Below are 17,126 nucleotides of genomic sequence, written 5' to 3' on the forward strand. Positions count from 1 at the left end.
GAAAAATACTATAAAAAGGATAACAAAACATTCAAGAAAAAAGAGAAGTGTGATAATCGAAATACAGTAGAGAGTGAAAAAGTTCAACTGTCACAAAATTAAATTAATCCAAAGGAAAAAAACTAGGATGAGGATTTATCCTCTGAATTACATTTTAACAAAAGAAGAAAAAAACCATATTCAAGGTCAAGATAAAAACAAGATCATATGCTACAAGATTACAACAGAAAAAAAAAGTTTGAACATGCCTACCCCAATTCAATCCTTTTCACTTCCTCTCTTCTATAGCTTCACCAGATTATAAGGGTCTTCTCCTCCATTGAACTATAAATAGAGTTGATCAAGCAGGGGGGGGGGTATTAGGTAGGCTTCAACTGTCTAACCTATTTCACTTGTATTTTCAGTCTACTGATACATCATGCCAGAAATGGGAAACAAATTCTTCCAGTCTTTCTACAGAAATTTGTAATGTCTGAAGGAATCTATCTGTATACATCATATATGTCCACCTTTCCGCAAGAAAAAACAGCATATACCTGATATAAATCTGCATAGCGTCATCAGATACCACAATCAAAATCCTACGCCAAAACATACAGAAACTACTAATCATGCCCCCAAGTCATGGATCAGGACTCATTTCTCCTTCAGTGGGCAGCCCAGCACACTAAGCTCCTCCCACGGAAGGGCCAGACCACATTGGGCCTTATGTACACAGCCTTACCTTGCATTTATGTAAGAGGCTGTTTTTCTTCCTCTGCCTTGGTAAAATCTCACAAACAATCACTTCTATTACCAAATACATAGTACAATTTTTTCTCTTTTCAGGAAAAAAGAGTTTAATAGAATAAATTGACAGATCAATAGGGTGAGAGGCCAGAGGTTCCAAAACAAAACTAGATCCTTCCTAACACCCAAATAACTGACAGACATCTCAGTGAAAAATGAAACACAACTGTCGTCTAATTCTTATGTTGGACAGTTGGAGGCTGCCAAAAAAGGCCCAAGTGGAAGTGTTTCATTCTGAGGGCAGTGCCAACGCAGCCACGCAGGAACTTGAAGTACCACCTGGCCTATGAGGCAATAGTGTACTTAGTATAAGCACATGATCTAAGAGAAAAATCAGCTTTACAATGGGATTTCCAACTAGAATCCATCAACTAAAGCAGTATTTGGGAGAATTCAAAACTTACAACACACTGATGGCTCTAAGAAAATGAATAAAGAGAGCAAAGGAGGAGAAATACCTTTTGCAAGCTTCATTTTTTGTGTCTCTTCTTAGAACTGAAGAAGCTTGGCAAATATCTTGTTCTAGTATAAGGGAAGCCAAAGAATCGGATGAAATTTTGGCAATCCTTTACTGCAGTACCTTCACCCCCTGATGCACTTATATGACTCAAGTATGTCTTGCCTTCATATATGAAACAGAGTTGCTGCCATAAAAGCACACTTAAACCTATCTCGATAGAGACACTAGCAATAAACAGGTAGATAAGAACAAGTCCTCTCGCGGGTAAAAACAACATAGAACTTATAAATGCAACAAAAATATCTTTTAACATTCTCATAACCAACTTTTGACCAAAAGCCCCACTCAGAAGGTGAATTTGCCAGTTGTTTAATGGTGGCCAGATATGATAAACTGCATAAACAGACATGATGGACGCGTAAATCATGCCAATGATTGCTGAAATGAGGAAAAGGACAAAATGCCGATGGTTTGCTGCACCAACACAGTTTCCAATCTGATAAATACAAGAAGCAACTGTTATAATGAGAATATAATATGATTACTGCACCATATTTTTCATGTCAATCACACAGGAATTAGATGGGAGATGAATGTACATCCAGATGAAGTAAGGTGGAAGCCAGAGAAATCAGGCAAATTTTCAGTTAAAGCTTTCTATTTCCCCTTACAGGAAAACAACAGTATGTTGGTTCTATTGCATCATTTTCAAGGAAACTTAGATGGAGACAAAGGCCGCTAAAACTCAGATGGAAGACAAAGGCCCCTAATATAATTTTGGTTGTCATTCCTCTTTGTATAGGATGATTACTTGGAGAAAATGGAAGATGTTATGAAAGGATTATACCATAATTGGAGTAAATGATTTTAGTGGGTTTATAGCCGTTTTTAAGTCCCTTACAATCTTGTAAAGCATTACCGCCCCTCCTTGCTATATTTGTGAATAAATATTCTTATCATCAAACAAGAAATTTGTCCCTCTTCAAAGAATTAGAGCAAGAAACACCACTACATCAATTCATAAAAAATCAGTAGTTCTGGATACTGTTCATCGGTGAGCATGCTACACATGAAGCAAGTAAAATCAAAATATATGCACCCAGAACCCAGACCTATATCTCTCTTGATTTTCTGTCCATATTCTGAAAGGAGCTCATTTTCTCTTCACTCTCCCCATTGTGAGTTGTTCCTAACTGTTAACCAGTGTTACTAAAAGCCATTGCTTCATTGCTCGAATGGATGATGTGAGAGGTCATGACCTTATGGGTGAAGCCATGCAATTCAAATAAGTATGCATTTCAAACAAAGATGCGCAAGGTGGTCCTGAGAAATAGTTGATTCTTTGAATCTCAATTTTGAAGAGTTGAATTAATATCAACATTATTTGTATATTGGATGCTGAAATTAGTTATTTTAATTGATTGATTATTTTAGCACAAAATTCATTTACATATGATATCTGTAAATTGTGCGCTTCAATTATTTATCGTTTTTCAACCTTGTTGCTCTTTTTTCACTTTTGAAAACACTGCTAGTAACTCATGAGTATCTTTTACTCTCTGGTGTTCGCTCCCTGGAATTAGATTCTTCTTTTTTCTATTTGAGGTAGTTTTACTGCCCTGCATTCCTCTCAACAACAATAGCTAGCACCATTTTCAGTTTGATAAAGCATAAAATGTAACAGTTAAAAGATTCAAGTTTCTTGTAATTGAGTAGGATAGTATATACAACACTAATACCAACAACTTTCTGACAATCAGATTGTGGTAGTGCGAAGATCGGAGCTCCCAGTCTCATCCTTCATACTTCTTTTTTTTTAAAAAAAAAAAAGAGTAAGAAAAGAGAAAATAACTTACCTATCATAACACCGTAAAATGATGAAGTATAAAATTTGAGTCACTTTTCACCCCTTTTTCGCTCTGTTAGGATATCATACCTATCGATGTCATGTATGATAAGTGTCTATAGATTCAATTCAGTTTCTTGTAAAGGATCTTCCTTTTTCTCTTTTAAACTGTATAAGAATCCTGGTTAGCTCTTTCAAATATTAGCTCTCTACCTATTTTACTTTTACTTTTACTGTTCTTTTTTCCTCTTTTCCAGTGGGGGGCTGTAGAAGTTTAGGTCAAGGAGTTTATATGCGATAGATCTGAAAGGTCAAAGCTAAAATTTGACAATGAGGTATACATATACTATTTGCATTTCACCAGGTGGTTAAGAATAGGATCATGCATCTTATCAACACCCATGGGAATCAAAGGTTTTCGTGGATTTCAGAAGTGAAAAAGAAACAACAAGTACATAATCATCCAAAGGACCTATACATATAACTGGGTTCAGAACTATCCATAAGCGATTTTTAAACTAAAAAAAATCATCAAGCGGATATCACCAACCTAATATTTCTACAACATAGGGTCCACCTCAATTCTAGGCATAAACTCCCAGACACATGGTTATCCTTGTCTATTAGGCTTCTTAAATTTCTCAGCTACTTTCTTATCATCTGTTTTCTAGAGACAATTTATAGGCATAACCTTCTAGAGAATAAAACAGCTTCTCCAAAGTGTAAAAGAATAAAGAGAACTTACAAATGGACAATGATGATCCATGTCCAATACGCACATCCCACAAGAACGGCAATGATGTGCCCTAGGTGACTTTGGCTTAGCACAATATTCACAAAATCTATAATTCTCAAGTGCTCCTTTTGTCACAGCAGGATAGCTACCCCACAGTATGTTTGGTGGAGCACCAGCAGATCGAAATGCAGAAAGGCTAAAGGTAGACAGGGTAAATATGGACAATATTATAGCAATCACAATGTTAACACTGCCATAGATGTAACCGGGAGAAACTAATACCGGATAAATGGCCCAAATACCGCCACCTGAAACACCAAAAACCATATCAAAACTGAATGTATAATAAAGTCTTACATCCAACAAGTTGAGATAAGCTGCAAAGAAATGCCCATACAATTAACGCAAATGACATATTGTGAGAGACAAAAATGTATATTGTGAAATTTGATGCATTTTATGCAACAATTGCAAGGATTTGTTGCATCCAATGACTAGAAACAATAGAAAAGCAAATTAGCAATACGACCACAAACTGTTTGAACATCTAAATAAGAGATTAAGAGACTATAGAAACTGAGCGCATGCAGGATGCATGAAACAGCCATTATCTGTTTGATCAGCATCAATCATAGTGACCTAGTCTAACTTTAAATTACACAAATTTCGTTGATACGGCAGTCTTGGTGGCTTCCAGCATGGATAAACTTCTTGATTGCTCTCCATGCTGTTTTATTTCAGTGGTTAGGAACAAGAAAAGCAGCAGAGGGCTATAATTGGCAGAACCGGGGGATATACATGAAACACAAAAACAAAGAGATGTCCACATTGACTTCTGCCGCAGTAAAAACTGACATGAAAATCATTCAAATAGTGCAAGCCTTATACAAAGATAAAGCAGATAGAGAAGGCAATAACCATACAGCTAAAAGTTCAATCATGAAAAGAATCAAATATTCCCGCAGATCAGGGATGCAGGGGAGATGATGGATGTTTGATCACTTACATATTACCAATAGCATGAAGACAATAAGGATGCTGACAAAGCACCGGTCTCGCAATCGTCTCCACCTGAAGTTCTGGTTCTCACATTTAATTATGTTCTGGTTACTTATAGCTCCGCACCAGAAACACTTGAAAGCAGGTACATGTGGTGAAACAAGAACACGGAGCCCACAGCCCCAACATGTCGTTTCATGATCATCACTTACAGATGTCACATTATGCTCCTCCTACAATAGCACACCATTAAGAAACTAAGATGTTCAGTATTGATTCAAGAATGTCTAAATTGTCCAACCTCAGAGAGAAAAAAGACAGAAAATTAGTGAAATCAACTTTGAGAGAAGCTTAATGATTTTTAGTTAACGGGTGAGACTTGCTGAAATGGTTAGTTACCTCTACCAACCACAGGTAGGGCACTTCAAAAGCATTACTTCAATGATAAAAGGAAGTAGAAAAATCATGTCAACAGAGGCAAAAAAGCTATGTGATTTCCTTCCATTCACCTAAGACATGGTAGACAGATTTAGGGGTACTTATAAGAAGCTAAATTCAGTGAAATAGTTGAGGTGCTTGCAAGCTAACCAAATATAAGGTTATTAAAAAAAAAAAAAGAGTAGACAGAAGGTGTTAAAGTTTTATCAGAACCAAAAACAAACGAAGGAAGAAAGGAAACAAAAAGGGGATAAAAGGAATCCCCGCTATGAAGATACTCAAACACAGGCAGACACACATACGAAAAGAAAAAGAAGATGAAATTTTGGTCAATTACCAAAAATAACAGAAAATCCACTGATCAAGTATCGTCTAATAACTTATAAGAAGGAAACAGAAATGGGGTTTATTGACAAAAAATAATCGCCAACGATGAGTGAAAAATGCATGTAAGCTTACCGGAGATACATCTGAGAAAAAAAGAGATAGAAAATTAGTGAAATCAACTTTGAGAGAAGCTTTAATGCTACTGAGTTAACAAGTGAGACTTGCTTAAATGGTACGTTATCTCCACCTCCAACCATAGGTAGGGCATTTCAAAAGCAATTATTTAACAATAAAGTAGACAAATGGTATCAACCAGGGGTGGAGCTACAACCATATAAGGGTGGTCAGGCAAACACCCTTCATCAGAAAATTATATTGGTTTATATAGGTAAAATATTGTCTAATATTGGATATATAATAAATTGAACACCCTTTGACACAACAAAGGTTGGTAGTCTGGTGGTAAGTGTGCTCATTTATGTCTTCAAGGTTTGTGGTTCGATCCTCACTATTTGTATTTTTTAACACAAATTTCCTTTTACCAAAAAAAACACAGAAATAGCCCCCTACCATTTTCAACCTTAAATTTTGATTAACCTAATAATTAAGATTTTCTATTTTCTTTTCGATCTATATTAAGTGCATTATTAGGTATAACACACTCTTAACAAATTAATTAAAGATAAAATTAAAGATTATTATCCACTATTATATTTTTAATTATTTCTACACTATTCTTTTAGAAAATGTAAAATAGTTAAGAATCTTATTAAAAGAAAAAGTAAATATGGAAAAAATGTTTCAACAATTCTCTCGAACTTTGAAACATTCAGTTATGATTATCATGAAAAAAGTCTCAACAATTCACTTAATATGAACCAAAGGAGTATATTCAACTAGAAGCTAAAATTATTTTTGTTGACTTTTGTCCATTAGTTTTGATTTATACCATTGATAGTTTTATAATTGTAAGTTTATGTATTATTTAGTTATTAAGTGATATGTAATTTAATTTTAAAATTTGGGTGCACCCACTCATCAATAAAAAAAAGTTTTGTGCACCCACTCCGCTAAAAAAAATAAATTATCGACTCTTTCAAAGTTTGAACACCCTTGGAGAAATTCCTGATTCCGCCACAGGTATCAACAGAGGCAAAAAAGCTACATGATTTTCTTCCATTTGGCCAAGTCATGGTAGTCGGTAGACAGAGTTAGACTTACAAGATTCAAAATTCAGTGAAATAGTTGAGGTGCTTGCAAGCAAGCCAAACACAAGGTTAATAAAAAAATGTAGACAAGTGGTGTAAAACTTTTATCAGAAACGAAGAAAGAAAGGAAACAAAACGGGGCAAAAGGAATATCCCTGCTATGAAATTCCAACCTTTTGTACTCAAATACAAGCACACATACCAAAAAGAAAAAGAAGACATTCTTGATCAATTACTTATGAGTAAAAGGAAGTCCACTGACCAAGCATATTAAAATGATAAGAAGGAAACAGAATCAGGGTACATACTATACAGACAAAAATGATTGCCAACAATGAGCAAAAATGCATCTAAGCATACCGGAGATACAACTTAGCCAAAAAGGATAGGAAGTTATTGAAATCAACTTTGAGAGAAGCTTAAATGTTTCTGAGTTAACGAGTGAGACTTGCTCAAATGTTAAGTTACCTCATTTACTTCTACCTCCAACCATAGATAGGGCTTTTCAAAAGCAAATACTTCAATGATAAGAGCAGACAAGTGGTAACAATAGAGGCAAAAAAGCCATGTGATTTCCTCTTATATTGCTTAACAACAACAACAACATACCCAATATAATCCCAAAAGTGGAATTTGAGGAGGGTAGTTTATGGGCAAACCTTACCCCTACCTTGGGAGGTAGAGAGTTTGTTTCCAATAGAACCCTTGGCTCGAGTAAAAGCATTACAAAACAGTTCAAAAGATTAAAAAAACAATCATGATTGAAGAAGCCAAGACAAAAACACTAAAAAAGCATGACAAAGCATCCTCCTCTCATATTGCTTAAGCAGGATGAAAAACTTAATGAACTAGTTGGGCTGCACGCAAGGCAGCAAGCTAGCCAAACAAAAGTAAAATAAATAGACAAGTGGTATAGAACTTTTTCTTTTACGACGATGATGTCCACACCAGCTTTCGCACATCTCAACTAATTCTACGGCATACTTGCCACCTCCCACCAGCAATATACCAACAGGTATCAGATAACTCTCTACCAACTTTTACCCGTACAAAAAGGGAAAATACAATCGCTGCTATACAAATTCCAACCTCCTATTCTCAAACGCAGGAAAGTATACCCCACCCCATACACACAAAAACAAAAAAAGACAAAAAATTTATCAAATTACTCAAAATAACAGAAAAAAAAATCAATTTTTTTCTCTTCAGATCCACTGATCAAGCATTATACAGTAATAATAATCGATAAAAAGGAAACAAAATCGGGATATATAGAAAAAAATTGATCGTCAACGATGAGCAGAAATTCATGTAAAACATACCGGATATAGAATGTCATCATCGGCGGCGGAGGTGGAGGACCTCATCGCCGTCGTAGAGGTGGTGGCGGATTCCGCAAAATCCATGATTCCGACCACCTTTCACGGCGTCAACCGCTGTATTACGGTTGTTGGTTCTATTTCTACCAAAATGTGTAACGACATAATTTCCTTTTCAAAATTTCTTTCCGGTAATATCTATAAAAATCTTTCAATATTATAATTCAAGAAAACAACAACTTGAAAAGTCAAATATAGTGATAATAAAAATAATAGGAAATAAATGGGACAACTTGGAAATTAAAAATGTAAGGATAGAGGTAAAAGTAAGAAGACTTCTCGTTGCCTCGTCCTTAATCAAAAGTCAATTGTTTTGGATTCAAATAACATTAACTATCTCGAATTTGTAAAATTTTGAGTATGAAATTATTTTTATTAAGGGATGATTTCAAAAAACTAAATTAACTCATTTATTGTAAAAATATAATTCAAACACGATACTCATTAAAAAATGTTTTATTGTTATAATAATTTGTACAAATTTATTCTCTAATGTATGATTTTTTGGCACAAATTTCAATTTCGTCAAGTTTTAATGTTGATATTAAACACAAATTCTAAGTCATTTCTAAATTTACATAATGGATATTTAAAGTCGAATCAATAAATTTTGAGTATAGATGATATTAACAAAAGAAAAATCAAGAGTATGACATACTAGTCAATAAAGATCATGATTTCTAAAATCTCGTGTACATACAAGACATTAAATAATTTCAAAAATATATGATATTTATTTTTATTATTAGTGACAAGTGTTACAAATTTCATACAATTAATTAAATTACGCACAAATTATTTACAATATAATTATAAAAATTATAAAAAATCTCACACTAGTTCATGACGTGTAAGGCATTCTCTTCCACCAAACTACTCTCCATATCCATTTTGCCCCACACATACAAATGAGAAAAACAAATCCCATTTATCTCTTATTCCATTTTAATTTGTTTGTTCTATTTTTTTGATATGTTTATAAAAGAAAATAATTTATTTTATTTCTATATTTTACCTAGCATATTTAAAATTATAATTTTTAATTTAATTTGATATATATTACTTTGATATATATTATATACAAATTAAAATAGGATAAACAAATTGAAACCGAAGGGTATTTGATTTCTAGTTGTGGAAGTAAAAGCAACCATAATTTAAACCTCTTATGCCTTCAACTAGCTTTTTCCGGGGCCTCACAACAACAAACTCTGCTGCTTCTACCAGGTATTTTCCTCTCCCACTTATTTATTTATTTTTGTCAATTTTATCCAATTATCTATTTTGAATCTTGATTTCTAAAGTTCCCTTTTATATTTTGTTGGAAATTTTTGATGATTTATAGAAGGGATTGTTGGAATTTTGGTTTGTTAAGTGTTTTGTAAAGAGGGGTGAAATATAGTTGTATGACAAGTTTTTTTTTTTTCTCATTATGTATCAAAAGTAAGGTATGTGCTTAGTTAAAAGATACTTGATTTGAGGGGATTTAGGGTTTGAAGTTTATGGATTCGGGATTTTAGCACTTCTTTGAGTTGTTGGGTTGTAAATTTATAGTTTGTAAATATTGAAATGGAGTAGGTGGAGCTAGAATTTAAAAGTTTTTTTTATAGCTGTGGTGTACTTGCCAACTTGAGTGCTACCTCCCAATTCCCATCGACAACAGGTACATGTAACTTCGTCCTCCAAGGCATAGACAGATAGAGAGAAATCGCCGTGTTTTTGTCTTCACTAGGATTTGAACCTGAGACCTTGTGATAAGTAGGCTAGAATATGAAGTTAATGGAATTTGAATTAACTTGTTTTATGAATTTAGTACATCGCTTGATGTACAAAATATTGGAAGTGCTCCTCGGAGAAGGTCCACGTTGATGCATTATGAAGTAGCTCTAGCTTCTTCTTCTTCTTCTTTTTTCCTTTTTTAAATATAGCTATAATGAATTATGACAACTTGATGTTGAATCAAATGATGTACACTAGCCTAGCTAAGAATAACTTGTAGCGGCTACAACATCCTACTTCATGAAAGAGCAAGAAAAATTTGGACTTTGGAGGAACAACGTTTTCCATGGTCAGTTTATGCTTATCCAGAAGGTGCAGGGGTCGGTTTCTGGTAGAACGAGCTTATCTTATACATGTTTCTTAAAGAAGCTATGGTTTCCGATCTGATTTGCCATGAACCTTATGTTTGAGCATGTGCTACCATGAACTAAGTACAGGTGTTGGACATCAAGTGTGTGTTATGGACTTATGGCATTAAAATTGTCAGAGGTTATGCATATAAAATATACGCGCAAAGTGTTGGATGGAGGCGCAAGGATACATTACAATAATAAGCACAAAAATAGATGTGTATTACATCTGCCTGGATATGTTGCTCGGACTCTCCAAAATATTGCCGCACCGGTGCCGGATTTTCCAAAAATGCACTACTTTTGAAGAGTCCGGCACGCAGTCGTCGACATTTTCAGAGAGTCCGAGCAACATACATAGGGTGAATGGCTTTTGAACTCATGTATAGTTAGTGTAACCTAAAAGTAATTCTTTTCATGAGTCTATACTGAGTAGTCCAGAGTTTATTCTTGTTGAAATATCTACAACTTCAGTGCTTAAGTGCGCCTTGAAAATATTGTTATCAACTCTTGTTTACCCCTCTTTCTTTAGTTAATTCATTGCAATATACTAGCTATCTAATATCTTCTTATTATGCCTACGATTGATTAAGCAAAAACAATACTGTTTCTTCACTTAGCCATTGATGTATGGCCTAATTGCATCTTATAATTCTCTAGTTCTATATTGTTACTGGTTTTCAACATCTGGAGGTTAGATTTTCTGAATCTGCACAAAACTGTGATCGTAAAAGTTTTTGTATCCTAACATAGTGAATTGTTAAAGCTACAAATTCTCAATTACTTTAACGTAACCAACCATCTTATCACGTGCAATCTTATTGCTTTGTTTATGCTGCTACACAAATACTAGCTTAAATTTAATGTCGAGTACATATTGTGTCTTTCAAGTTAGGAATAAAAGTTCATACCTTTACATGTGTCTTCCTATGCAGTGTTTCAAAAAATTCCAAATACATTTTCCTTGGTCAGTAACTCGTGCTTTGATGCCAAATTTTCAGAATGACGAGTTCTCTGGGGACCCACCCTCGTATCTGCTCATTAGGAGGAGGTCCTGAGCATATTGTGAAGGAAAGAAGTTGCAAAATTTCATGTTTTCGTTATACAGATGTAGAATCTTCTTGGAAAGAATTGTTTCCTTCAAAAATTCAGAAGTTTAATAGCTGCCGCCACCTAAATACTCGAAAATGTTGGTCAATTTTTTCTGCTGCAACCGGTGATGCAAATGATCCGGATGACTCAGAAGATAGTAAGAATCCTCCAGAAAATGAAAATGAATCTGTAAGTGAAAATGCCTTTGCTGGTGCAATTCCATGGTTGCTACGCTATACGTGTCTATGCATGTCTCTGATTGTCTAAATGTCAAACAAGCATCCTAATTTTTAGTTTGCAGGTAAATAGTGAAATTTTAAGGGGCAATCTTGAAAGAATTGTCGGGCGGGATGACTCTGCATTTAGTGGAATAGATCTTGCAGCTCTGATAAGGAATAAATATGGAAGGTCCTATGATGTTCAATTGATTAAGAAGGTACTTGCTTTCTATTCTTTAATCATTATTTCGGATGTATTTATAACTTAACACTCCCTTCTATTTCAATTTGTTTTTCTTACTTTCCTTATAAGTCCGTTAAAAAGGATGTGTCTTTCCCTTTTGACAATTCTTCAATTCCAACCTTCCATGTGGCTTGTTTAAGACCATGAGATTAAAAGACATTTTGATACATTCTACATACCTTTAGTTTAAGACTACAAGATTGAAAAGGTTTCCTTTCTTTCTTAAACTCCGTGGCCAAGTCAAAACCAGACAAACAAATTGAAACGGAGGGAGTATGTATTTGATTGACCGTAGAGATACATGCAACTTCTCCAAAACTTCAAACTTTCAAAAATCTATTGGTTGGTGTAATGCTATTAATAAATAAAATCGGCTTAAAATCCCATTAAAAGTGCTTCAAAATAAAGTTCTTTTGATAAGGTTTTGAGTTTTCTGTATCCACTTTAAAACCTATTACTCAAATGACTATTTCTTGTTTTTTTTTTTTTTTTCGTATGCTCTTTTAGATCAAATTAACCAATCAAGCTGACATGAAAAAGATCGTTCAAACAATTAACTATTCCAATTGATGTTGCAAGTTTTCTTTTTGGCAGTTGGATATATAAACATTGTTTAGATGCTTAACTTGTATCTCTATATCCTCTTTATGTAGGAATTCATGGGGAAAAATCTTCTCGCGTTAAATGTTATGTGGAAATACAGGGAGCAGGTGAGCTGATCTCTTTAGCATTCGTAATGAGATCGATTGTTGTCATTAAACTATTACTACCATTTGATTTGACGAATATTTTAAAATGTTCCCCAGTGTGATACATAGTTCTCAAACATAAGTTTAGTATGTGAAGAACCAAAGTTTGCTTATCTTATACTTTCCACTTGGGAGATGTCAGCACTCTGAAGAACGCAACTTCAGTATTCTCTCATCTTTGAAAGCTGTGGCTGAATTTCCTTATTCTTCAGATACTTAAGATCTTTCAAAGAGTTAATAGTCAAAAACACACCTAAAAAGTATCTCAGTTTTTCGAGTTTTACACCTGAACTATTAGGTGAGCGAGCTTCCTACTTGAACTATCACCAACTATTTATTAAAATACACTTCAACTATTAGATGTTTCCCTTTCCTACCTGAAATATCACCATTGTTCAGGTACACAAAGGGATTAATTGATAGTTAGAGATATGTTTTGATAAATAGTTGGTGATAGTTCAGGTAGGAAACTCGAAAAACTTGGATATTTTAGGTGTGTTTTTGACTCTTCACTCTATATGAAACAAACTGAATAGTACCAACAAAGTTTCAGTTTGTCCTTCCCTCCTTTTGTTTTCATCTTGCTTTCTCGTCATGATTGGGGTTGGGCTTTTTGACGGAGCATACCAGAAGCATGATATCAGATGTGATGCTGCTGCACTTTCCTTTCTAAACCTTGTCCCCAACTGTTTAAGAAGATGAATATATCTTACAATTCAGAAAGAGATATAAGTTAAAGGTGATTACTTGGAATGATATTTAACATTAACCAAAAGACCGAGAGATGAACTTAATTTAGCTTAACTAAATTCTGCTGATACACTAGATGAGATGCTAATATTAATTTTCTCGAGACAGCATGCTAACTACTGCTCTCCTGCAGCTATCTCGAATAGTTGGGGTGACTTGGTCTGTGATATTCGACATTATGTATTGATCAAATAAAGCGAACATCTGACTTAGAAATAAACTGAACTTTTGGCATTAGAAATGAGTTTTATTACTTGCTCTGATAAGTTGAAAGAAACAACTTAGTATGTTCGAGTGACCTTTTTCCCCCTTTTTTTCTGGAAAAATGATTCCAAAATCCTTTGGGATCTGTTAAAACACAAAATCACAAATTGTAACTGTTAGAATGTGTTGAAATTCAGTTTAGAATTTTAAAAAATTCTGTGATTTCCGTCTAATGTGCCTTCATGATTCTGTTTTAAAGCGATCTTTTCCGTTAACTGAAGAAGAGTACCTACTGAGGCTAGATGATGTGGCAAACACATTGAAATGTTGGGGAGCTGTTTCACATATTCGTAATAGCCTTGAGAAGTTGAAAGAGCGGCCTCGGATAGGGAAGGTAAATTAGTTCTAGCTGATACTTGATGCTATCTTCTACTCAAAACTTTTGGCTATATTAATCTCATTACCTTCATCACTTTTTGGTTAGTATTAGTTATGCTTTATAGACAGATCAGTTATAATCTTTTATTTCTTTCTTTTGGTGGATTGTGGGAAAGGGTTTGTGGGGGTGAGGGTTGCCTCATCGCATTTTCTGTACACTATGACCCTGTTATCCAATGCATATCATACAGGGGTGAACCTATTGTATAAGCTACGGGTCCATCTGAACCCAATAGCTTTGGCTTAGACCATGTATGTGGTTAAAAACCCAGTAAGTAGTACAAAATAATAGATTTTAACCAGTGAATTAGATGGAATGTTGATAGAATTCCGAATACAAACCCATAATTCTAATTCTAGTTCCGTCTCTGATACCATATGTAGGATACTAACAATAAAAGTGTAGTGTTATCACTGCTTCCTAGTCCTATGAAGGCTCTGCATAAACCTCTATCCTAAGCTTATAAGAATCTCGGATATTATCAGTTGTGATGTTTATGAAGCATGTAGATATATCAAATTTTGCATTACAGAGGTTGTTATGAACTTATAATGACAAATATCATGTCACTCTTGTGAATTATTCTGCCAGTCCAAACGAAAAGTTTGTCTCACTATGCTTTTGATCGTGTTCTCTCTTGTTATATACCGCAGGCAGTGAGCATTTTCATCGATATGGATGAATCCGGAGGCCGTGCAAATGAATGGATTTACAAGTAGACCAGAACATTGTAGCTCCTCAATGTTGATAGTTAGCAATACATAGGTAGATATAGTACAAAGTTGAAGAAACACTTGTATTCTTTATTAATTACTACTATTTCATTGTGCAGACACAATTTTTTATATTGTTTCCATTTGATGGCAATTACCCCCTTCTGCAGACAACAGCTTATTTATTGTCCTGCAATTGTTTATGTCTCCATAAATGTTGTGTTTTTACTTTCTTTGAGTCGAGGGTCTTTTGGTAATAACCTTTCTACGTGAAAACGTTGAGGTATGGTTTGCGTACACTCTATTATCCTCTGTCTCCACTTGTGAGATTATAATGAGTATGCTGTTGTTTCTCTTCTTAACATACAATATCTACGCCATAGTTATATGGCATCCCCATGTATTACGAATTCTCATGATACTAATTCTTGCACTATAATTCATATAACTTGTTTTTGAACCAAACGATCCCTACTAGTTGAAATATCCTGTACTATTAAGGTTAGTGATATGATAATTATAATTTTACTATCAACTGATTTTGGAGAAGTGATTATGTCATGGTTACTTGGAATATGTGATCTTTTGATATGCCAGTATAGAGAACTACAAACCATCAAATTAATGAGTTGTACTTGGTTCATACAAATGATAAAGTCAGAACGAGGTGTATATAAAGATGAAAAAAAGAGTGGAGGAATTTGGGCGTGACATGTTTCGTGTTGTAAGTTCAACAACATGACATGTGTCACTTTATCAATCACACATAACTGTCATGTGACACTTGGCATGTTTATTGCGGATCGTTATGCATGATTATTATGTGTTAGAAAGTTATTTGCAAGATGTCTGCTTGAGTTATTTATATCTCAAAAAGTTATTACAAGGTTTTTTAGGAGTTTGTAGGAGTACTAATGAACATCCACAGAATTGGGGTGAATTAACCAAACTAGAATGAGTTGTACATTCAGCTGGAAACATGGTACTTAGTTGTTAGCATAAGTAATAACTGAAAGCAGAAACTCTCCCCCCAGAAGTCTTCTATCTTTACATTTCAGTCCCTTAAGAATAATATTAGTAGTTTCTAATATTACAATTAGGTTCCCTTAATATGATGATTTGTATTCTATTGTTAATTTAAATACAATATTTATTTTGATTGTTATTTATATTTTACTATATCGTATCATTATATTCATTATTACGTAAGGATAAAAGTCTCATTTTATATAATACTAATTGGTGTGATGGTATCGTTATCTTCTCTTCTTTTTTTTATCATCTTGTATTTATTTACTAATAATCATATCTTATCATTTATCCTACCTTTTACCATAATTTCGTTTCATATCCCATATATATATTTTTTAAGGTTTGCCCTTCAATTTTTATTTTATTTTTTTCGAAATCCTAAGATAACCCGTAACCGCTACAATCTTTATGTCACAAACTCTGCCCTTCGGAGGAACACTCCGTGCACACTAGGTAAACTCTCACTATGTAATAGCCTGCAAACCACATATAAAATGTAAGCCGCACTAGGCAAACCCTATACGATAGACTCGACTCAAAAGAACCTTCAAATTGTTGATGTTTGACATCATGTAATTATGAGAACGATACAATTTGTCCAAATATTGTATTTATCAAAATAATATAGTATGATACGGCACATTATCAAACAATACATAATCACCATCCAAACAAAGTGTAAAATCAAACTTACATGAGTTGTACATTCCTCTGGAAAAGTAGTACATAGCTGTTAGCAGCTATAATAACTGAAATCAGGAATCCAGGCCCTAGAAGTCTTCTTTCCTTACATTTCAGTCCCTTAAGAATAATAATAATAGGGAAAAGGGTCAAAAATGCCCTTAAACTATGTAAAAGGAACAAAAATGCCCTTTGTTTATAGTTTGGCTCAAAAATGCCCTTAGCGTTAATACTTTGGTTCAAAAATGCCCTTAAACTATGTGAAAGGAACAAAAATGCCATCCCTTTATAGTTTGGCTCAAAAATGCCCTTACCGTCAATACTTTGGTTCAGAAATGCCCCTATAGTTACAAAATGGGTCAAAAATGCCCTTTTCCGAATAAATATATATTTTTTCTTTTTAAACACATCTTCGTCCTAATTAAAATATTATTGAAGAACACTATTCTTGTTTTCTTTCTTCTAAAATCACTTTAACAAATAAAAAGGTAGGAAATATTTTTTTTCTTCTTAATCTCATTTTATCAATTAAAATAGAATAACGTCATGTACCCTTTGGACATATAATATATGTCATATATAAGATTATAGTATATCCATCATTAATTTATATTTATATAACGATAAAAAATAAGAAATATTTTCATTTTTTATTTTTTTCTAAATTGAAGTAGGATAAACATTTGCTAATTT

General features: G+C 33.9%; 3 protein-coding genes across 7 annotated transcripts in view; 1 reads left to right on the top strand and 2 right to left on the bottom strand.

Annotated features, from left to right (window-relative positions):
- Positions 1-17,126, bottom strand: part of LOC125854993 (NAC domain-containing protein 2-like) — a 100,104-nt gene that overhangs the window by 51,596 nt on the left and 31,382 nt on the right. The window lies entirely within an intron of this gene.
- On the bottom strand, positions 104-8,360 carry LOC125854990 (protein S-acyltransferase 11). The gene is made up of 5 exons (XM_049534619.1): positions 8,126-8,360; positions 4,838-5,063; positions 3,841-4,139; positions 1,248-1,745; positions 104-547 (listed from the first exon to the last, which is right to left on the bottom strand). The coding sequence occupies exons 1-4, from the start codon at positions 8,207-8,209 to the stop codon at positions 1,260-1,262; spliced, it is 1,095 nt and encodes a 364-aa protein (XP_049390576.1). The 5' UTR covers positions 8,210-8,360; the 3' UTR covers positions 104-547; positions 1,248-1,259.
- LOC125854997 (uncharacterized) overlaps positions 9,297-17,126 on the top strand; it is a 10,573-nt gene continuing 2,743 nt past the window's right edge. Inside the window, exons 1-6 of one of the 5 annotated variants that reach the window (XM_049534627.1) lie at positions 9,297-9,409; positions 11,313-11,592; positions 11,705-11,839; positions 12,519-12,575; positions 13,828-13,962; positions 14,661-14,781. In XM_049534627.1, coding sequence (XP_049390584.1) covers positions 9,351-9,409; positions 11,313-11,592; positions 11,705-11,839; positions 12,519-12,575; positions 13,828-13,962; positions 14,661-14,726 — 732 coding nt within the window. In that variant the 5' untranslated portion in view covers positions 9,297-9,350 and the 3' untranslated portion in view covers positions 14,727-14,781. Of the gene's footprint in view, positions 9,410-11,312; positions 11,593-11,704; positions 11,840-12,518; positions 12,576-13,827; positions 13,963-14,660; positions 14,782-17,126 lie in introns of those variants that run through there. The other 4 variants (XR_007445451.1, XM_049534625.1, XM_049534626.1 and 1 more) reach the window with 4 other exon arrangements.

Source organism: Solanum stenotomum, chromosome 2, assembly GCF_019186545.1.
Source record: "Solanum stenotomum isolate F172 chromosome 2, ASM1918654v1, whole genome shotgun sequence".
NCBI classification, from domain to species: domain Eukaryota; kingdom Viridiplantae; phylum Streptophyta; class Magnoliopsida; order Solanales; family Solanaceae; genus Solanum; species Solanum stenotomum.

Excerpts from the sequence above, each read along its gene's own strand:
- LOC125854990 (XM_049534619.1), bottom strand. The coding sequence starts at position 8,209 with ATGGATTTTGCGGAATCCGCCACCACCTCTACGACGGCGATGAGGTCC. Across the intron at positions 5,064-8,125 it reads ATGATGACATTCTATATCCG|GAGGAGCATAATGTGACATC; the intron begins GTATGTTTTACA and ends GTGCTATTGTAG. Across the intron at positions 4,140-4,837 it reads CTTCATGCTATTGGTAATAT|GTGGCGGTATTTGGGCCATT; the intron begins GTAAGTGATCAA and ends TTGGTGTTTCAG.